Consider the following 24,353-nt stretch of genomic DNA (forward strand, 5'->3'; position numbering starts at 1 on the left):
TATGTTACAGAGTAATTTCAACTCTAAATTTATTCGCGTCATAATAGAACATGTGTTCCGGAACGTGGAGGGGTAGCTTTCTGCACTTACACTGACTTCGGTGGGTCTACAGTGCGCTTCATGATTGCTAAGTTGAATGAAATCGGAATCCTTCTGTATTCAACCTTTTAAGGTACACCATAATATCACGCAACAGGCAGTGTGCGGAAAAAGAGAATCCGCAAACAATGGCGATGCCGACAGTTGACGAAAAAACGTGGGCACGTGGCTCATATTATAAATTCGTAGGCACCGAACAATATTGTCATTGCCGATGAAACTACATTGCTTTATTTTAATGCGAGCCCAAACGGTCTTATGGTTTTAAAGGAGAAAGTGCCAGCCGGGACTCCAAGGGTGGGGGATGGGGTAATTGTAGTGCGTTGCAGTGCACATGGAAGCGAGAAACTTTATCCCCTCGTCATAGGAAAGTTCGATAAGCCAAATGTTTTAAGGGTGTCGGGCACTTTCCATGCCAGTACAAAGCATCTAAAAATCCAAACAGTACAGAAATAAAAAAAAAATAATGCATTTGCACAGGGGAACCAGCATAATTTATCCTCGTCTTTGAATTGTGTGATTTTATTTTCTTTCGTTGCGTTAGGTTATGTTTGTCAGTGATTTATCCAAGTGCTTTATTTGAACATTGTAAATGCATCCTGTTGGATACATTTCAGAAATTGTTTTTCCATGGCATTTGAACGGTTTAAACTGTGAATTGAGGTGATTGCATGTATTAATGGGTCTTAGAATACTTTGTGACGCAGCAATTGTTTACATTTCTGAAGTACGAGAGAAGTGCCATGGCGGGAATTCGTACAAATATAGAGTCATAGGAAAGTTCGATTTTAAGGGCATCGGGTACTTTCTATGTAAATACAAGGCATCTAAAATGCATACAGTATAGTAATCCAATGAATAAAGCACTTGCACATGGGAGCCAGCATAGATTTCTCCTCGTCTTTGAATCATGCTTTTTTTTCTTTCTTTCGTTGCATGAGGTTATGTTTGCCAGTGAGATATCCAAGTGCATTATTTGAATACTGTAAATGCACCTTCTTGGATACATTTTGAAAATAGTTTTTTCATAGTATTTGAGAGGTATAAAGTGTGAATCAAGGTTAACTGCACATAGTAATGGGCCTTAGAACGTTCTGTAACGCGGCAAGTGTTGGTACTTCTGAATTGCGAATTGGCGGTTAATTCAAAATTGCATAATTCGAAGTCCGATTTTTGAGTCCCATTGACTTTGAATTAACGAGGTTTTACTGTAGCTCGTACTGTACATAACGGTATCAAAATATTGCAACCATGATATAGGCTTACGAGGTGAAAATAAAAAGCGTGACTTTTACACCATTTCGTTTCACTTTACTTTACATATTTTGTAATAATTGAAAACCTTTAAGTTCTGTTCTCTTATTGCAAATTAAAGATATACGTGGATATTACGGTGATAACCTGTATTTAGGAAAAGATTCCGCAGACCTTTTGCGAACGATAGGTTAGATACCCAATGCGGCTCAGCTCCCGCAGCTCAACTCAGACGATGTCACAGAGGTTAGAAATTTAACGCGGCACATCTCGAATGATGTTACAGCGGCTTGTGCGAAGCTGCCAACTTAGAAACTAGTTACAAGACTAGGCTATAAGAAAGATTATTGGTCTGACTTGGTTAGGTCTGGCTTGTAACAAGACTATTGGGCAGAGGGCAACAATGCGATCAACAGGCCTCTAGCATCCCACACACTCTGCAAGGTACGACGCGATTAATTAAAGCGAATCTGGTGCATTGTGCGATTTTATCTTTTTTTGAACAAAGTTGGCAGCCCTACCCAGCCTATACCAACATAGAAAATGGTGGCAAATTTGAGTTTTACGCTGTCTACGTTTTAATTCTTGTAAATAAGAATACTTCTAGGGGTCGGTTAGTGGGTCGAGGAGAAGCATTGGCACCAGGAGGCTCATAGTGAGGTTGTGCGTGAATAATCTACGCACAGCACTCCAGCCTATAAGATCCTTGTTCAAGACTAGTAACTCCGAATTGCTAGTACATTCTCACGTAACAGGTTGTTGCTATTATATGCTAAGCGTATTGAGCAGTCCCTCAAAATTCGAAAAAACGTTTGCGTAGTTTTTTTCTTACGTACAATCGATCAATGTGGGAAAAATTGTGGCCGAGGACAAATAATTTTTCGACGATCGATGCGATAAAACGATAGTTCGAGAAATGATAGATGTGGGGAAATTTAACATTGGTTTATATGGAACATTTTTTAGTAATTAAATGAAATAAGTTTCATTATGATAGATCCGTATTGAACTGTGATTACAATAGAGTTAATGTATTGTTAAGGCCCACCTTTTCAATACAAAATATGCAGAGTTTAAATTACATAAATGATTAGCGACTAGTTTCGACCTAATATTAGGTCATCATCAGCCTAAAGCAGAAATAAAACATAAATACCGAAGAAATCAAACAATGTAAAGACACATAAGATCTCGTAAATGTACATACCATGTGAGATATTCAGAATAGAATTATAGAGACGTGCAGCACTATGTTAAAAAATAACTCCATGACAGAGATTCATAAAAAGTCCAGTGCGCATTAAAAAGATGCTAAAGATAGAAATTCTTGAGTTGTTGGATAAGGAGATTAGTATATGCTAGCTCCTTTAAGATGCTGTTATCCAACTGAAGAACAAATGAGCCGAAGTCACGTCGTTTATTTACGACTAAAGTTCAGTGCGCCGTACAGCATTTAAAAAAAGTTGTTAGGGATGGAAATCTTTCAGTTGTAGGTCAAGGAATTTAATATATGCTTGCTCCTTAAATGTGCTGTTGTACATTCGAAGAACAACTGGGATGAAGTTACGTCGTTTTTCAAGATATTCATAGACGTAAAAACACATGGATGCTCGAAAGGCTCTTCTGTTTCTTGGAACTTGAAGGAAGGTGATTGTTGCGCGTGGAGGCTTAAGAATCCAGAGATGCGCTACACTATGTTAAAAAATAGAGATCCATAAAAAAGTCCAGTGCGCCGTATAAAAGTAAAAAGTTGTAAAATTAATCCGTAAGTTGCTAGTCATGTAAATCAAAAAAGGCTGGCTTCCAAGCGATGCTGCTGTTCATTCAGAGATCATTTGAAATTGTCTTCACAAGATGTTTATAAACTTGATATATATGCGGATGCAAAGTATGATGCTAGAAGAAAATTCTTCTGTTTCTAGAATCTTGAAGGACGATGGATGTTACGTGAGGAGGATTAACATATATGGAGTTAAATAAAGGTGGATAAAAATTTGCAGTTCAGTGCAGACCATACGTTTGACTCTGAATAAATCACAGCAAAGAAAGAAAGAAAGAAAGAAAGAAAGAAAGAAAGAATTAAGTCAGGTGGAAGAAAATACTTAAAAATATGTCATATGGGCATTATTTCATGTTGTAATAAGTTGAAGAGAGAATTGGGGGTAGGTGAGGTTCAAAGGAAAACTTGAGAAAGAAGTGATGGGAAAAGAGAAACGAAAGGAAAGGATACGGAAGGAGAAAAAGGGTGGTGGTGGGGGGGTTGGGGAGGGGAGGGGAAAGGGGGAAAGAGGTTATTAAGGCGGGGCTGAGGGATGTGGAAATATGGAAGATTGTTTAAGCAAAGTACTGTGAATAGAATGAAAAATCGGACCTTTAATATTTGATTTTGACTGTCTGAAAAGCTGAATGAGCAGGTCAAAGAGAATGTTTGTTTTTTCAGAAATGTCATTAAGATTGAAATTTCGATTAAAATATTGGTCTAGATGTATAAAACAGTTCTCTGATATGTTAAGGAGGGGTCCTCTATTCATTGGTATTAGTAAATCCAAACCAGAGTGACAGTCACAGTTTGTTACTTTAGCTTACAATGTTGCTCATATGATACTTCCAAGGAGAAGTCACTACCCACTTCATCATGCCATCATACATTTGGTATTGATAAAAGTCACATTACATAGCGCGTGTTACCACACCAAACGAGAAAATGCAATTTAGCGTGAATACTGAATTTAAGATCACATTAAATTAACAGCCAAGAGGTGTATCAAAATGAAAAATAAAATGGTTCAAGAGTGCACATACCAAAATCCGACTAACTGATATAGAAAATAAAAAGGTACAAATAACACCTTCATACTAGGAAATATCAGATTACAGCATGACACACCAAGATCACCATGCCTATTGATCCTCCACGAACAAGAATACAAGGACACAATACACGCAAACACACCAGTGCGATGACCCCAAATCAAGAAGTACCAAAAGAAAAGGCAAAACATAACCTTCAATACTACTTGACTTCATCACACTACATGAGACCACCTTAGGACCAGTATTATACTCCCAGGAGGGCGATAAACCCTCAGCACCTTAAGTCCTAAGTCTCAATTCATTTGCCTTACCAAGGCACCCAGAACAAATACAAATGACATCCACTATATTTACAATAATTATAAATATGGATGGACAGATATGAAAAGGCTCGATACCAAATTTAGAAATCTTACTCAGTCCACAGGACCCTATAATTGAGCAAAGTGAGTAATTAATTTAGAAGACACAGACCAGACCAGACCAGACCAGACCAGACCCCATGGCACTACAGCCCTTGAAGGGTCTTGGCCTACCAAGCGACCGCTGCTCAGACCGAAGGCCTGCAGATTACGAGGCGTCATGTGGTCAGCACGACGAATCCTCTCGGCCGTCATTCTTGGCTTTCTAGACCGGGGCCGCTATCTCATCGTCAGTTAGCTCCTCAATTCTAATCGCGTAGGCTGAGTGGACCTCGAACCAGCCCTCAGGTCCAGGTAAAAATCCTAGACCTGGCCGGGAATCAAACCCGGGACCTCCGGGTAAGAGGCAGGTATTCTACCTCTACACCACGGGGCCGGCAATTTAGAAGACACTACATTTCCAAAACTGATGAAAATAAACACCGTGAAGAATAAAAATAGAGTAATTAGGGATTATCAATAAAAGATCTTTTTTACTGAAATGCGACAACTGCAAATTTACCACAAAATTTTATGATGAATTTAGGGTAACTGAAGAACAAATCTCGATGACCTGCGATGTAAATTAAATAAACAGCTCAGAGTAATGATACGGAAACTAAAGTTTTGAAGAAAACCCTCCTAGCACATAATTCACAATACTTAATGGACACTATCCTACGTCTAACCATCTAATACCAAGAAAAAGATTGCAAAAGAATCTCATGTCAAATGAACGCCAGACTTCAAGTACATGTCACAAGCACAGACGCACAACCAAAACCCGTCAAAATTGCTATTATGGCCTCAAGCATTACCTGGTCTAGTAATATGGTGAGCAGTGTTTCACCCTATGAGACTGTCCAAGTCCTCATAGAAACCCTTCCTAGCATTTATAGGAATACATGGGATAAAATAAAATAAAAACGACAAGGAGATGGAAAATTACATGATTGAAAAGCTCAACAGATGATCTAGGAAAATTTTCGAACAGATTAAGAGATTTAGCAACTGACTAGGCACACCCTAAGTAATTGCATACCTAATCAGAATCGAACCAAGGTACAGTAGAAGACCACAATACAAAAAAACTCATGTAATGTTATAAGGTTGACGACCAGAAATTTAGACATTACACTGAGTCAAAACGCTACATTACAGAAAATTTTAAATGAACACATACGAACAATAATGCCGAATGTATATTTACGCAGCAGGTAACTGGAAACGAAATTTGAAATTCGAAAAATAATTTGCCAAAACACCTGATTTGCAAAACAGAGTAAACATTCGACAAAAAAAAAAGAAATTGTCAAAAGAATTACGAAGATTGACCTACAATTTGTTGCTCAAAATTTACCAAAATAGGTTCTTGAAAAATCCGGTGAAACTCCATGCTGAACACTTATTAACACGTACATGATAACCAGTATGAAAATCAAATTAAAAATTACATAATCTGGAAGTACAACAACAAGAAGAATACGACACAAGTTAATTTTTTAAGATGTAATAGTGCATGCAAACTCGAAGTAGGTCTAGCAATCAGCTGTCTTCAACAGATACGTACATAAGCTGTTCGAAAGATAAGTGTGAAGTCACATGGGAGATACACGACTTAGCACGATTCAATGACATAGCCTAAAGCAACGGGTGATTACACAGATGTTACATTCGAAACACCAGGATAGAGAAAACTTTAAATTAATAAAGATATATTGAAATTTATCAAAGAAGACTCCCAAAACATGGCACACGCAATGGGATGATATAGCTTTAAAATATTCACTCGGTTAGCAGAAGGCTTACCACCGGCAAAACTTTTATACACAAAATTGACAACAGACAACTCCCTTGGGATGTGAATATTGAGCGTGAGCAGTCATAATGACAAAACACAAACAAACAAGGATTAGAAATGCGCACACAGTAATTACAACTTTTAAAAGGAAAAAATGACATCAATTGAATTACACTTTTCACAGTTACAAGATTTATTTATTTAGTGTATGATGAATACAATACTATATACAATATGTACAACTACCATCTCAAGTTCATAACTAAAATTCCATGTCAAAAGTTGAGAGCCAGAAAAGAGCTTTGTTTGAGACACAGTGTAAGTCCTCTATAGAGCCTCTATAAGCATGCAAAGGACACTCAAATGCAATGTAATCCACTGTCTGCTCGTCTTCTCCGCAGTCACATTGCGGTGATGTCTTCCATCCCCATTTGAAGAGAGTTGCTCCACATCTACCTTGGCCAGTTCTAATTCGGTTTAGCGTCCTCCACTGCCGTTTATTAAGGTTAGCTCGGCGGTCAATTACCATGTACCAATCCTTCATTCACGACACACACTCTGCTAAAAAAAATGTTACCTAGGTAACGGGTAACACCAACATAATTAAATTATAATAATAACTTGAAAATTTATGAATTTTAAACGCATAGTAAAAACATTAGAACACACGCAAGTATGACAGACTCAAAGCAACATGAAACGTCAACAGATTGGGAAACTTGACAACTATAAAGGACGTGGGAAGTGGCATGGAAGCCCTATTGAGGTAGATGGAGTGTATTCATCATGGACTAAAAATTAGTACCTGGTAATTGCCCTTGATGTTTTATTTAAACGAAACAAATAATTAATAGAAGGACGAACCAAAATTAAAAAAAGAAATGGAACTAAACAAACTCGTTTACAATTAAATGTGACTTTTGACTGCATCGGCAGATGTGCGCTACATACTTTAAATCATACAAATACAGGAAGAACTGAACAAACTCAATTGCGCTTTAGATATGTGCACAATATCAAAGGAATTTTTCATAATTTATAATAAGAGCTAATCGCATTTTGCCAACTTAAGAGAAGAAAAGGAAGGAATAAAACTTAACACAGAAGCACCGTAACCTAGTATCCTTACCTAAAACACTTCCAGCAAGGAACATCGATTTTCGTCGCGTGTGTTAAGCAAAGCAGAACTACCAGAGGCAAACCCGAGGATAGTTATGACATGTTAATTACAACGTTTTCTTCTAACAAAAGGAAAAGTTATTACTGTTAATTACAAGTTTTCTTTTAACAAAAGGAGAAGCGAATTGCCTCCAAAATTAAAATATGAATGCTTAGCTGAAGAGGCAAGTCATTTCAGTGATTGAATGGTGAATGTGAAATTCGAGGGTAAACTCCTAATCACAAAGAAAAAATTACATGTAAATTAGATTAATGTCCGAAAAACAAGAATAAATAGTGCTTACCCCAAGGCCGGTATCCCATCAAGGCCCGGATACAGGAGTGCAAGGCAGATTCGAAGTTAAAGACACAGATGCAAGCTTCACTCCCACGAAGGAGCGAGAAGCCGGAAATGGTTCAACTACCGAGGTGACCAATCAGGCAATAGAATTTACTCCCGACTTTCACATTCACAAGTAATAACATCTTTTGTTCCTACCAATGAGAGTTCTCTTTGAGATCTTTCTTTTACGCAACACTACGCAACACTAATTTCGCCGCCAAAAAGGCACGTGTAAGTACATGCTTCCTCGTAAGTAGATACATAATTTCGAAACATACAGCTGCATGATAATTTAAACACAAAATTTTTCCAAACGCAATTCTTCGTAAGTCGAAAAACCTAATTCTTCTAAAATAGATATCTTATACAAATGTCCAGAACCTAATTCTTTCAGAACAATAAGTCAATTTGCAAAGCAATATGGGAGACATTTTATACAACATAAATTTTTTTAAAACAAATGATTTTAAAAAAAAAATTGAAGGTGGTTCCTTCATTTCCCCACTGCTGTTCCGAATCCGGCCACAATCATATTCTGTTCACAGAGCTGGGATTCAGTTCCAAACTTCTCCACAGTGCTCATAGGGTGTGAGAGCGTGTGACTTGGTTGTTGATCCGTCCATTGGATGGAGATGTTATGCCTTGCACAGACCCGTTGGTATGGTGTTACTCGACAGGACTGGGCTATCTGCTGGCACTGGGTTTCAACCTCTTCACACCTCATTATTACCCCCACCACCACAAACCCTGCCCATATTGTCAACTAGTAAGACCTGCACGAGGTCTGCCCGGAGGCCACATGTCAATAAAGTCAGTAAAGAACAGTAAAGAGGAGAAAACAGTCTCTCTCCTTCCTAACAGTGTCGGGTGTTCTCCTGTCACAGTTTATGAAACAGGCATTTTTTTAGCAGTCTAAAGTCATGCTTTTGTCAGAAGTTGGTTTTTTGATGCTGGCAGTGCAGAAACGGTAGAAATATACGAGGGTGAGTCAATAAATAAGTCGCAAACGTGTGTGCCTTATACCATTTGAAATTACACTTTTTTTTTTCAGCAGATGGCAGCATATATATGCTTGTCGTACGACATCTCGCAGGCAATCAGTCAGTCAGAGGCTGTTAGTGCATGATGGCACATGTGTTGCATGACTGTACACGAGAAGAACAGCGTGCAGTTGTGTGTTTTTTGTGGGCCAAAGGACTGTCCACAGAAGAAGTGCATTGCAAAATGCATCCCGTCTACGGTGAAGACTGTTTATCATGGAAAGCTGTGTTCAATTGGATCCAGAAGTTTAACCATGGAAGGAAAAGCATCAGAGATGGGGAGTGTCCTGGTCGTCCCGCGGAGGTGTCAACTGCAACCACATTGCAGCGTGTGGATCAACTCATCCTTAATGACCCGCATGTAATGATAGATGACATAGTGCGTTCTGTAGGCTGTTCACATGGAACCGCATGGAACTTCGTGCACGAGCAGTTGCAGTTTCGTAAAGTTTGTGCCAGTTGATTGAGCAACACAAACTGAACAGAATGGGTCTGTCCTTGCAGCATCTTACTCGGTACACAAAGGAAGGAGCGGACTTCATGGCACGAATTCTTACGGGGGACGGGTGTTGGGTTCACCACTTTCAACACGAATCCAAACGATCGTCTATGGAATGGAAACATGGAGGAAAGTTCAAGACGATTCCATCGGCCCCCAAGGTTTTGCTCACTGCGTTTTGGGACATGCGGGGACTCGTACTGCAGAATTCCAGCCTTATGGTGAAACTGTGAATGCCGCGTCGTAATGCACCACTCTGCGGGAACTCCAACAGGCCATTCGCCGCAAGTGACCTGGACTCCTGTCAAAGGGTGTGATTCTTCTGGATGACAATGCCCGCCCTCACACAGCAAGGCTAACGCAGGAGCTGTTACGAACATTTCATTGGGAACGCTTGGAACATCCACTGTACAGTCCTGACTTAGCCCCCAGTGATTTTCATCTGTTTGGGCTCCTAAAAAATCATTTGGTTGGTTGTCATTTTGATACAGATGATGCCGTAATCTATGAGATTACACGTTGGCTGCGACAGTAACGAAAGGACTTCTTTGCTGCTGGCTTTGAAGGACTTGTAAAGAGATGGGATAAGTGCCTTAATGTGGAAAAGTGAAATAAATCTCAGAAAGTTACTTTGATTATGTTTGCCTCAATTCAGTTTTGCGACTTATTTATTGACTCACCCTTGTAAAAATGTTTGACTGTTGGCAATCCTAGGGTTAATAAATTGTTCTTGCATAAAAATAAAAAGTAGAAAGCTTCTGTGAGCCGTTGTTGGTATAAACTAAAGTAAATGGTCAGGGACATGTAACTCGTCTGAAAACGAAAGGGAACAAACTTTGTTTCAGAATGCTGCGAGGTGTAGCTTCATGCGTGCCGTGTGATGTTACAAGTAGCTATGTGCCAGTAGCTTTTGATTCATAAATGAGACCTTTTTCTCTTGTATCTTTCATAGAGAGGGATAGGAATATGAATAGGATATCTCTCTTTATATGACATGTTCTAATTTTTACTTGAATGTTTGTGTTGGAAGGTGACAAGAGGCAACATTTATCAGTTGGTGCAGACCAATAAGTTCCTAGTCCTTGCTGTCGTGGAAGAGAACAAATTAAAGGAAGTTCCTGCAGAGATGTTAGAGTAAGTAAATCACAATTATTCCTCATTTCCTGTTACGTTGAAGGCATTTGAGAATCAAGCTAAAATGACATTTGTGAAGGGTTGCAGAAACTTCTTAAGATCTGTTTCTGTTTGCTTCCATTAAGGTTTTCTCATCTATGGACAGGTCTCGATTATGCATTATCCCAAACTTCCCAATGACTGTTGGGAATTTGCAACAGAGCTTGCTTCAAGACAGCGCACATTACAAAAAATTCATTCATCGGAAAAAAGTATGTGTGATTTTGCCAGAAAAAATTGTTTTAGTTTCGTAGTGTATGTCCAGCCTTTCCCTGTTTCTCTACGGGGCTGGGTGTGAATCTTCAAAAGGAGTTTTTATGACATCGGAGGAGTTTATAGTAGGAAGGGAGAGGGTGAAACCCGGTGCCGGTATGTAGCACCAAGGGATCTGCTGATGGCTTTACATCCCCATCTGATGGGCGAATCCTCATCAACAGCATCATATGCCCTCACTCCACTTCATATGAGCACTGGGGAGAGGTTTGGAATGAATACCACCATCTCTCCTATCCTGCCAGCCAACATTCTGATGGCAAACTGGCTAGCCGAGCTTTTGAGTTTCGTAGTGATAAAATTGTAATAATAGTTGAGAGTACACAAGGTAGGATAGGCAAGGACATTGTGATGTCAAGTCGTGATGCAAAGTCATGAATGTTGATGGAGTTGATTCAGCCAGGAGGGTAAGAGAAATATTGTGGAGGGTTGCAGGCGTAATGGTCTATAATAAACGATGTATGTAATGTATGTACCAACAATGGCAACAGAAGCAGCAATAAGAAAGTAGTGAAGGTCATGGGCACGCGGCTGTGAGCCTGCATCCAGGAGATAGTGGGTTCGAATCCCACTATCGGCAGCCCTGAAGATGGTTTTCCGTGGTTTCCCATTTTCACACCAGGCAAATGCTGGGGCTGTACCTTAATTAAGGCCACGGCTGCTTCCTTCCAACTCCTAGGCCTTTCCTATCCCATCGTTGCCATAAGACCTATCTGTGTCGGTGCAACATAAAGCAACTAGCAAAAAGAAGAAAAAAAAAGAAAGTATTGAAGGTATTGTGTACTGGACCAGTCCCCACCCTCATGAAACTCCCCAGTAACCAAAAACAATAGGTGGAATATAACATTCATTCATTCATTCATTCATTCATTCATTCATTCATTCATTCATTCATTCATTCATTCATTCATTCATTTATTTAGCTTCCATAGACTGTACAATTACATATTTTGAAATATGCCAACAGTATAGGAGTTGTCAAGTGATTTCCTAATACTAACAATAATATATGCACAACAATGAACATTTTGAAAAAGAAGAAGAACAGAAACACCACATACCTCAATGTTAGGACAGCACATCTTAATTTTTTAAAATAATATTAATAACCAATATTTACAAATAAAAAAAAGACAAAATAAAAATATATTGGTGTGGTGTTAATAATGTGAACATAGTCAATGTGACACTAACATATTTTTAAGGCTATATACTAGATTACAAGTTAATAAGTAGTAGCATCATTACCAGCACTTCATCATGTATTCTTCTGTACTGTAGAAGCAGCTACTCAGCAGGAGATTTTTTAAAGCTGTGGTAAATGAACTGACGGGACTAATATCTTTAATCGTATTTGGAAGCTTATTATACAATCTGATTCCAACAGAGTCTACATGTCTCAAGGCAATGGTTTTACTCTTGTGTTCGATAAAAATATTATTTCTTGTTCGCGTCTGGTAATTGTGATTGTCAAAATTCTTTTTGAAGTGATCAATATTTTCTTTCACGTGTAGAATGCATTGCATGATGTATATACTTGGTACTGGGAGTATTCTTAGTCTCTTAAATAATGGTCTGCAATGATCTAACCTGTTACGTCTCAATATAATTCTGATAGCTCGTTTCTGTATTCGAAAAATAACATCAAGATTTGATTTGTAACAGCCCCAGAGACCAATAGCATAAGTGATGACAGAATGGAAATATCCAAAATATGCCATTCTAACATATTCTTCACTACAACTATTAGACAAAATCCTTAAGGCAAAACAAACAGAACTCAGAGACTTCCCTATGTTTTTAATATGACAATCCCATCTTAATTTTTCATCTATATGGACACCTAAAAATTTTGTGGTCAACGTATTTTCAATTGCATTTGCATTTAATATAAGGTTGTGTTTTTTTGCAGTTTTGTCATGGTAGTTAGATGCCTTGAATTCCATGTATTGGGTCTTTTTAAAGTTCAATGTTAATTTGTTTTTCCTGAACCATGATTCTAACCTAGACAGGACTGTATTTGCTGTAGTTTCTATAGACGTAGGGTCAGGATTATTAATAATTATGTTTGTATCATCAGCATACAGAACTGCTGTTTCTACTTGATTATTGTGAGGAAGATCATTCACATAGATCAAGAAAAGAACAGGCCCCAAAATACTACCCTGCGGAATACCTAAGTCTATGCTTTTTACCTGAGAGTAATATGTCTCATTATGCCCTTTACTGTTACAATGTGTAATTTCAACAAACTGGGATCGTTTATTCAGGTATGATCTAAACCAGTCATTAACAATTCCTCTAACTCCAATCTGATATAATTTGTGCAACAATATTTCATGATCAACAGTATCAAATGCCTTTGAAAGGTCAAGAAATAGTCCTATCACAGTTTCATCATTGTCAAGAGCATTTACGACCAACTGTGTAAAATGTGATAAATCAGACAAAGTACTTCTGCCAGCTCTGAACCCATGTTGTGCATTATTTAACAAGTTATATTTGATTAAAAATTTAGTAAGCCGATCTTTCATAGCACATTCAAATATTTTTGAAATAACAGTAAGTATTGATATTGGTCTGTAGTTATGTAAATCGTGTAAGTTTCCACTTTTAAAGACTGGGATAACTTTAGCTATTTTTAGGAGATTAGGGAACTGACCACTAGAAAATGATTCATTGATGAGATAAGTTAAAGGCTGTACCAGATAGGGAGCACATTTTTTAGTGAGTTTTGTGGGAACTTCATCTACACCTGTGGAAGTTTTGTTCTTCAAAGATTGTATGATTTTAAAAACTTCCAGTTCTGTTACTGGAGTTAACTGCATAGAGTTTTGCACAAAGGTTGGGAGTTCTATTAATACATCTGATTTATTTGCATTTTCAAGTTTGTATGGTAGGGATAGAAAGAAATCATTTATATAATTAGCCAAATGATGAGGGTCATTCATTTGTATTCCCTTATCATTTTTTATGGCAGCAACTTTATTTCCAACTGCATGTCTGTTGGTTTCTCCCTTGATTACCTTCCATATGGTTCGTGATTTATTGCACGACTCTTTAACTTTCTTGTTATTGTGCATTATCTTAGCCATCCTAAGAACTCTTCGATAGACTGATTTGTAGTTTTTAACATACTTACAAAAAACCTGGTCACAACTCTGCTGTGCTAATCTACTTAGTAATTTACATTTTTGACTTGAGATCCGTATACCCTTCATGATCCATGGCTTTTTTGAAGATTCATTAATTCCTGCAAGTTTTTTTGGAAAGTGTAATTCAAATTCCGTTAAAAAAATGCTTAAAAAGGTTCTATACTTTTGGTCAATGCTATGACCGAATGTTATTGGAGTCCAGGTCTGAAGTTTAAGGCTTTCAATGAAACTGCCACATGCAGCTGCAGAGAAGAAACGAGTTAATTGTGCTTGCTTTATTTTGGTTGAATGCTTGCTAGCATTCTCAAATTCTAGTTGTAAAATTTGAGCATGATGATCTGATAATCCAAAATTTATATTGGATGCTTGCATTTTAGAACAATGGAAATTAATACAAATGTTGTCTATCGTTGTAGCTGAGGTGGCAGTTACCCGGGTGGGTGTAAAAATTAAGTGTTTTAGATTACAGCTTTGAAGAACATGCAGGAGTTGTGATGTTGATGGAAGGTTTTCTTCAGCAAAATCTATGTTAAAATCACCACAAAGTATTACTTCTGCGCTGCTATTCCTACCGAAAATGTTATGAAGGACTTGATCTAATTTTTCTAAGAAAATTTCCACATCAGCATCCGGTGAACGGTACACGGTTAACAGAATTACCCTTTTACCATAGGGAAGCTTAAATTCCACTGAAGTTAGTTCAAAATCTAATTCAGAATTATGCACTTCAAGATCCTTCCTTTCTTTACATTCAATTCCTGACTTAGCAAAAATACAAACTCCCCCATGCTCTTTATTAACCCGACTGTAATTACTTGCCAGATAATAACCTTCAATATTAATGAGTTCAAGTTCATCATTATTACACCAATGTTCATCCAAACAGATAAACATAACATCCTGTATTGAATTTAAAATTACTTGTAATTCTAAAATTTTATTTTTAAGACATTGAATGTTCTGATGAAATATTTTGAACCGCCTATTCCTACCCTCCAAGTCATTACCGGTATTTAATTCTGGACCCACATTTTCAATTGAAATGTTATTGGGTCCAGAATCTAACACACGTTTCCCGGACTAGGTAGTTCTAGGACAGTCTTTTCCTGATCTTTACTTGTAATGATGTTACTTATTAACTTGCTTACATATTGCTTCCCAAGTCCATTCAAGTGCATGCCATGCCTCGTATGAGATGTTCGGTTTAATTTACTAATGTCTAACAGTGTAACATTTTTGAAATGACTACATATTTGCCTGAATTTCTCATTTGTGTCCTTGACAGCTTTATTCACAATTGACCAGTCTGTTAAATCATGTCTATGGGGTACGTTTGTCACTATCACATTTGTATGGGTCAGCTTACCTAGAGTCCTTTTCAGAATACTTGCAGTCTGATGGCCTTCATTTCTTGCTGCGTCGTTGGTTCCACCGACAATAACTATGACGTCGTTTGACGAGAGTTCATCAGCATTTCTCAAGAGGGGTTTCACTACTTCTGAAAAGGGGGCACCTGGTTGAATAACACCTGTCACTTCACTGTCGGCTCGCAACTCGGCTATATTTGCTGAAAGGCCTCGACCGTGACTATCACCAAACAGTTTCACTTTCTTCTCCTTCCTTACTTTCTTGATCACGTTATGGGCGTGAATTCGGCGTTTTTTCGTCGGTGAACTCACATCTTGGGAGAAAGAAGTGCTTCCTTGCTCTTCCCGAACTTCGTGTAAAACGCTGAATCTGTTCGTTACTGTAGGTTGATTTCCAGATGAATTAGGCCCTGTTCGCGACACTTTCCTGTGCCGCGACGTAACCTCACTCCACGACGCGCCAACACCATCGCATTTTTTTAGTTTTTCCACCTCTTCAATCAGATTTGTCTTTTCAGATCGTAACTTTTTAATTACAAGATTTGCTTCTACCAAATCCTTATGTAGCACTTCTATTATTTTGTGTAGTGATTCAACAGTTTCATGGACACATGAAGGCGTCATTTTAGGCCTACACACACACTCGCGTTCGTAGATATTACCGGTACAAATGTCCTTTTCTGGAGATAAAGAGTGATTACTTTCACTACTGAGAATACCTTGACTGTTCTTCTCACCATCTGTAACATTTTCTGTACATCTTACAGCACAGTTCACTTCGTTTTCTGACAAAAACCGGGAACACTCATTACTAGCTTGCACTGCCGACGCCATCTTGGATCCATCCATGCAAGCACAAAACGATGAACTGTGACTAGGAAAGGCTGAAAGACTAAGACCCTGAACTGGAAATCGGGCTCTTAAAGTAATACTAATAAGAGTCCAAATGCTACTCAAATTAAATGTATTTGTGCAAACAACAAGGATTATTCAATAAAAGAAAATCAATTTTTAAATAGACTGAATTAAATTTAAACAAGAATAGAAATTGTGGCAAATACATACGTAATGAGACAAAGTCTCTTAGTGCATTGGCACTGCCGGTGGCTCCAGTTAGCCTACGCAGTGGCCTCCATGGTATGCACTAGCCAGCGTATTGGTAGGTGTGCTGGGTACCAACTGATGAGCCCACCCTAACACACGAGGGCGAAACGCTGGCAACCAAGAATGAGCTAGCTGGAAAATTTATAATGTCCAATAACGGACCATTTATCTTGGTATTATAAATTTGCTTATTCAGGACAAATATTTCAGATTCCCTATGGGAATCAACATCTATATCATCTGATGGCCAAGCAGGCATCAATTTTTAGTGATGAGACAAAGTCTCTTAGTGCATTGGTACTGCCGGTGGCTCCAGTTAGCCTACGCAGTGGTCTCCATGGTATGCACTAGCCAGCGTATTGGTAGGTGTGCTAGGTACCCACTGATGAGCCCACCCTAGCACATGAGGGTGAAACGCTGGCAGCCAAGAATGAGCTAGCTGGAAAATTTATAATGTCCAATAACGGACCATTTATATTGGTATTATAAATTTGCTCATTCAGGACAAATATTTCAGATTCCCTATAGGAATCAACATCTATATCATACGTAACAGTCGTCGATCTTTGGGTAGTACCCACGACCATTCTCCAGCAAGGATTCCAACATGTTTTTAAAATTGTATTTTTAACTTAGTGCAATTGTAGAACGTTATTAAAATCATCAAGGACAATTTCTTTGTAATTATGGAACATATCAACAAAGGTCACACTTCCCTGCGGATATGTCATTCCTCAAGATGATACAATTTCGTCCACCCGCATAGATCTTTTTTTTTTTTTTTTTTTTTTCAACAATCCCTTCCCCGTCATTATCCGCCCACGCACCAAGGAACAAGCAAAAGATATATTTGTTCCGAAACCTCCAGGAAGTTAAAAAGGGGTAAACAAGCTTGTGCAGCAAAGACAAAACAAAAGGAATGACTGACGTCAAAAGCGACCGAAGAAATTAAACATGTTGGCAATGAAAATGAATAATATAGTAAGGGGCCAACATGGGCACGAAACTACAAGCCTCGAACTGGCATCAAAACACAGATAAAATGGAAATGATTAATCGAAATGGGCAATCGATATGACATGTCCTCCAACACACCTACGCACTCATCCACACCACCATATATTTCGGTACTGATATGCAAATATTAGACCGGATACACAGATCCAACAGTAACATAATTTCATAAATATCATGACCCCAAGGTCACCCAAGAGTTACGCAGTTGGGTACAGGAACGAGCGCATGGTGCATGAACAAAGAATACGATAACAAGACCGTGCAATACAACACACCAAAGAATTTCCATCACGACCGTGATTTGTACAAGGCAATGACACGAACGGCAATCACAATTTGATGGTTAAGGCAAGCGAGAAATCTGACACAAATATACAGTATACACTGGACCGTCTCATAATCAAAAGGCATGTCAACCAAGTACCAAAACTCACATGCACACAGTCCGTTCATACAACGGAGTAAACATTGCACATTGAAAATAAGAAAAAAAAAATTAAATATAAGATAACTTACTATTACTTGGAGCTAACAAGGACTCATACAGGAAAATGAATGGTAGTTACAGATGCAATTAAAACGTTTAAAAACATTCGTATAAGTCAAAAATGCACTATGAGAAACTTTGTCTCATTATAAATTTACTCATTCAGGACAAATATTTCAGATTCCCTATGGGAACCAACATCTATATCATCTGAAGGCCAAGCAGGCATCAGTTTTTGGTAATGAGACAAAGTTTCTCATAGTGCATTGGCACTGCCGGTGGTCCACGTAGCCGATGCAGTGGCCTCCACGGTATGCACTAGCCATGCGTCTTGGTAGGTGTGCTAGGTACCAACTGACGAGCCCAACCTAGCACATGGGGGTGACATGCTGGCAACCAGGAATGAGTGAGCTGGAAAATTTATAATGTCCAATATCGGACCATTTATATTGGTATTATAAATTTACTCATTCGGGACAAATATTTCAGATTCCCTATGGGAATCAACATCTATAATATAACTTGTAATAATTTGCCAGATTTCGGTAAAATTGATCGAATACTTCCAATTCAGGGACCTTAACACATAGTCGGTTGAATAGGGTTAGGATGCCAGTTGCGTAGTCATCTGTGCATTCACCAATCCCTTGTGTTCTGTTGAATATTTCTTGTTTTAAGCAATAGTCCATGTCAGGCAACCCAAACCTCTGTTTAATTTGTTTGGCGAAATCATCCTGTAATTAACCTATACCATTTTAAAGCTGACCCTTGTAACATTCCCGAGATGACTGGGACAAAAATGTCTAGGGATAAGGAGCTACATTCAGCAATGTCTTGTACTCTCTCAAGAAACTTGATAACACTAGAGCTGTTTCCTTCCCTAGAAAAATTTATTTGCCATTTACAGACTATATTGAAAATTGGGTTGACAGTTGGAAAATGATCGCTAACAGGTCTAGAAATTGGTGGAATTGACTCCGCATGATTGTCAACGAGGGCTGTATCTCTACAGGCAACAGTATCCTTATTTTCCAAGCATCTATCTCCATCACTACCTGATGCCGATAAAGCCTCGCTTTGTTTGAAAACTTGCTTTTTTTCTTCTTCAAGGTTGGATATTCACCAGTGAAAATTTCACTCTTGTACTCATGTTAAAATCATTATAACATTCCATACCAGAAACGAACTTTCAATTATGACGAACATACAGATGATTGCATGAATACAGAAATAGGTAATCACATTGCCAATTGAAAATAGGTCGTGGTGGCATCATACAATGGGACGGAAGAATAATCAGGACTAATTCAGTCAACCAAGCATAGCATCATGAATCTCCAGCTCTACCTCATCCGACACTCTTTCGGAGGAGATATCCCAGTCAAAACCATGCTGTGCTACCATTTGAACCAGACCCCACCCTCGTGTAACTCCCCGGCAAACAAAAAAAATTCGGCGGAATATAATATGCAAGCACAAAACCATGAACCGTGACTGGGAAAGGCTGAAAGACTAAGACCATGAGCTGGAAATCGGGCTCTTAAAATAATACTAATAAGAGTCCAAATGCTACTCAAATGAAATGCAAATGTGCAAACAAGGTTTATTCAATCAAAGAAAAAGAATTTAAAAAAGACAATTAAATTTAAACAAGAATAGAAATTGTGGCAAATACATAAGAAACTCAATCGTCGATCTTTGAGTAGTATTCTCCATTCTCCAGCGAAGATTCCAACATGCTTTGAAAATTGTATTTTTAACTTACTCAGTGCAATTGCGCTGAGGGTTAGAATGTTATTAAAATCATCAAGGACAATTTCTTTATAATTACGGAACAGATCAATGAAGCTCACACTTCCCTGCGGATATCTCATTCCTCAAGAAGATACAATTTCGTCCACCCGCATACAGCTTATTTTGTTTTAACAATTCCATCTCTGTCGTTATCCGCCCGCGCACCAAGGAACAAGCAAAAGTAATATTTGTCCCGAGAGCTCCAGGGAGTTAAAAAGGGGTAAACGAGTTTGTGCAGCAAAGACAAAACAAAATAAATGACTGAGGTCAGAACTGTGTGAACAACGTAGGGACCGAAGAAATTAAACATGTTGACAATAAAAATGAATAATATAGTAAGGGGCCAACACCGGCACGAAACTACAAGCCTCGAACCGGCATCAGAACACAGATAAAATGGAAATGAATAAACGAAACGGGCAATCGATATGACACATGTCCTCCAACACACCTACGCACTCATCCACACTGCCATACATTTCGGTACTGGGGCGGGGTACACAGATCCAACAGTAACATAATTTCATAAATATCGTGACCCCAAGGTCACCCAAGGGTTACGCAGATGGGCACAGGAATGAGCGCATGGTTCATGCACGAAGAATATGATAACAAGACCGTGCAATACAACGCACCAAAGAGTTCCCATCACGACTGCGATTCGTACAAGGTAAGAGAATTCTCGCGATGACACAAACGGCAATCACAATCTGATGGTTAAGGCAAGCGAGAAGGCTGACGCAAATATACAGTATACGCTGGACCATCTCATAATCAAAAGGCATATCAACCAAGTACCAAAACTCACATGCACACAGTCCGTTGATACAATGGAGTGAACATTGCATCTCGAAAATAAGAAAAAAAAACAATATTAAATATAACTTACTAATACCTGGAGCGAACAATTACTCTAACAGGAAAGTGAAAGGTAGTTACAGATGCACTTAAAACGTTTAAAAACATTCTTATAAGTCAAAAACGCTGCTCCAATGTGCAGGGAAGCCATTTTCTTACAGTTCCCAAAATAACAACAACCAAAACAGTCAAGGAGATAAAGATTCCCAGTTGGCAGGAAGTTTGACCTTTGGCGATGAACACTAAGATGTCCACCATCTCTCGCACATACATGGTACTATTAAACTCATATCAAGTGAAGTGGCTAGACGCCATTACAGTACTACTTTGTTTGGAATAAACCGAACTGACATGTCGACACGATATTAGCCAATGCAAAGTGGCTCAGTACCCTGGTTTTACATAAAATGTTTTTGTTGATATGTCTATTCAAAACATGAAGTGTAACATCTCATGTGAAAGTAAGATCATAGCAGCAATAAAAGCAGTACATTCAACAACCAAGGTACATATCCAGTTGTGACATATGGACTTGAAAGCTTCCCATGGCGTATGACTCCCACCATCTACCGGCAACTCAGTGAAGGTGTGCTATTAAAGGTAGTTTTAAACTGACAGTAGTAGTAGTAGTAGTAGTAGTAGTAGTAGTAGTAGTAGTAGTAGTAGTAGTAGTAGTAGTAGTAGTAGTAGTAGTAGTAGTGATGCTTCATGTAAAGGACTTGGAAAATCAAAAATCAACAGCCCTGTACACTGGAGGAGACAAGTACAGTTCTCTAATGTATTGATATTAGAAATGGAAAGGAACGAACATCCTGCTCAGCCAGCTTGTACCACACACCTGACTAAACCACAATCCAGTAAGCTAAGAAACTGTGGGTCTGCGAACTTGATAATTGTTTCTTAAGAGGCTTCTTTAAATGTAGTTTTTTTGTGTGCAATTTTTGTGACTTGTTTGGATTTTTCTCATTATCCTTCTATAGCATTTTTGCAACCACTTGCAGATTTTCTGTGATAGCGAATGTATCAGCTTGAAATTGAAGTGAATTTTAATGTCCTGGACAAGAGAACGTTCAAATTGATTGACCATTCCAATCTTCCGTACATTTAAAGACGAAGGCTATGTATTACATTAGACAGATCCAATAGTCTGCCTACCATTGGGGTATGTGTACCATTTACTTGTTCCCATTTTGTATTTCATTCATCTTAGATTTCTTCGTAATCAAAACCTTAATTAAGGCCACGGCCGCTTCCTTTCCATTCCTAGCCCCTTCCTAACCCATTGTCTCCATAAGACCTATCTGTAAATATGAAGTATTGAAGCTTCCACCTAATCAGTACATATATTTATATATTATTGTTCTACAGGACCGGTTTCGACCTTGTGAAGGTCATCTTCAGCTGACAATCATAACATACAATTAAAACATCACAATAACAATGTCACATGATATGGGTAAAAACATTGTCATTACAAATGTTCTAGTTTAAATAATCGTCTACATTAACTGATATAATAATTAAAACTTAACATTACTATACGTACATGAATGATGTATGTTAAAATACTTTTTTCTTAAATTATAAAGGTGTCGTATAGCATGGATAAAAACGTTATCAATTTGCAAATGTTTTCCATCTTATCTTCGTCTACGTTAATCGAAATGAGAATTAAAACTTTGTAATAATATTATGTGCGCAGGTGATATATGTTGAATGTACAATATTCTTGGATTGTGAAGTGCCCATTGTTCCACATTAAAACTTATGACTAGATGAATAAAACATTTTGAAGTACAGGTTAATGCTTGCAGCGTGTTGTATATGCGACTATGCTATGATATATCATATATCATAATGTGGAACAGTGGACACTTCACAATCCAAGAATATTGTACATTCAACATATATCACCTGCGCACATAATATTATTGCAAAGTTTTAACTCTCATACCGATTAACGTAGACGAAGATAAGACGGAAAATATTTGCAAATTGATAACGTTTTTATCCATGCTATACGACACCTTTATAATTCAAGAAAAATGTATTTTAACATACATCATTCATGTACATATAGTAATGTTAAGTTTTAATTATTATATCAGTTAATGTAGACGATTATTTAAACCAGAACATTTGTAATGACAATGTTTTTACCAATATCATGTCATATTCTTATTGTGATGTTTTAATTGTATGTTATGATTGTCAACTGAAGATGACCTTCACAAGGTCGAAACCGGTCCTGTAGAACAATAATATATAAATATATGTATTGATTAGGTGGAAGCTTCAATACTTCATATTTATGAATATAATCAATACGGAAATGAAACTTATAGATTAAGACCTATCTGTGTTGGTGCGGCGTAAAGCAAATTGTCTTTGTAATCGACTTGAATTTAGTCTCTGAAATGCTAATTTTCAAGCTTCAAGTTTTCTGTACTGTCGTTACCCTAAGCCACACTGAATACATTTCCGCTCAGAAGAATCCCTCTCTCAGTAACAGGTGAACAGCAAGAGTGAAACTGCTTTCATTTATTTGTATAAAGCTATTTTGTGGTTGCAGGCTGCACTGAATATATCATTCCACCAAAATATCTTGTTGTTTTTACATTGTCATGTCATTGCTTGTCACTACCATATTCAGTGGAACCTCGATTAATCATTCGTGGAAACTATGTTTTCCGTTCAAATTACATGGTCCCGAGAACATTCTAATCAAATCATGTTTTAAAAGTCATGCATTATCCGTTCGAGGAAATGATTTACCGTGTTAACCATCCAGAAATGTCAGTCCCATCAATGCTAAATCCTCGATCAAGTGTTTTTCAAGAAAGGACGGCTACGCATACCTATGTATCCCGTCATTGCAGTAATTACAGCAAGTACTGGAAGTACTGGGAAAACAATCAGCGGTGAAACCGCAGGAATTATAAAGCAGAATTGCCAGAACAATTGGAAGCATTCCAACAGCTCTTCTTGAAGACAGATGAGTTTCGTCTTCAGTACGGTACCACTTGCATTATATCCAGGGTTAGATGTTTATATTTTACTTTGTTCGGATTATCACTGAACAGGTTTTTGGCACTTCTCACTGTCACTGGGCTTTTTGACAGGAATCAAAATTGGTCCTTCCTAACATGACTATAGTCTTTTAATATAAGATACCTTAATTGAGTCTTGAGAATTCGCAATTTGCTTAGAAGCTTCCTTACCACTGTAGTTGACAATGGCTAACTTCCCGAGTGGAACCAAGTCTTTACAAAATGTATGTCCATGAAACATTTAATCATTTTGATATCTTGCCTAAGATGATGCTGTTTTCAATGATGCAGTCAATCTTCTGGCACCATCAGGCATTATATCTGTGGTATTAAGACAGAACCAGATATGTCAAAAAATGTGATTTTTTGACTTTTAATGCCAATATGTACATAGTGTAGGTAGCAGGTAGGGACCCTCTTCAGAGGCAGCCCTACCCAGGGAGTGGCGCCCCTGCCTATGTGATTCCCAGAGCACACTGACCCGGTGTGTAACATCTGGTATGGGTCCCAGCTCAAGGTTACAAGTGAAGACCTCAGCAGTATCTATGGCAGAGAAAGTGGACTTCGGTACGGTGGAGATGGCGGAAGGGGCAAACCCGTAGCGTCTGTACTTCAGAGGAGCGTCTATGAAAGGTGTCTGACTCCATGTAAGGGGCGGCCTAATTT

At 38.2% G+C, this 24,353-nt stretch overlaps 1 protein-coding gene across 4 annotated transcripts in view; it reads left to right on the forward strand.

The window, feature by feature from the left end:
- Tmx3 (Thioredoxin-related transmembrane protein 3) overlaps nt 1-24,353 on the forward strand; it is a 527,179-nt gene that overhangs the window by 319,307 nt on the left and 183,519 nt on the right. For all 4 annotated transcript variants that reach the window (XM_067136163.2, XM_067136162.2, XM_067136165.2 and 1 more), the window contains one exon: nt 10,440-10,543. In XM_067136163.2, coding sequence (XP_066992264.1) covers nt 10,440-10,543 — 104 coding nt within the window. The remainder of the gene's footprint in view (nt 1-10,439; nt 10,544-24,353) is intronic.

The sequence above is a fragment of the Anabrus simplex genome, chromosome 1 (genome assembly GCF_040414725.1).
Source record: "Anabrus simplex isolate iqAnaSimp1 chromosome 1, ASM4041472v1, whole genome shotgun sequence".
In the NCBI taxonomy this organism is placed as follows: domain Eukaryota; kingdom Metazoa; phylum Arthropoda; class Insecta; order Orthoptera; family Tettigoniidae; genus Anabrus; species Anabrus simplex.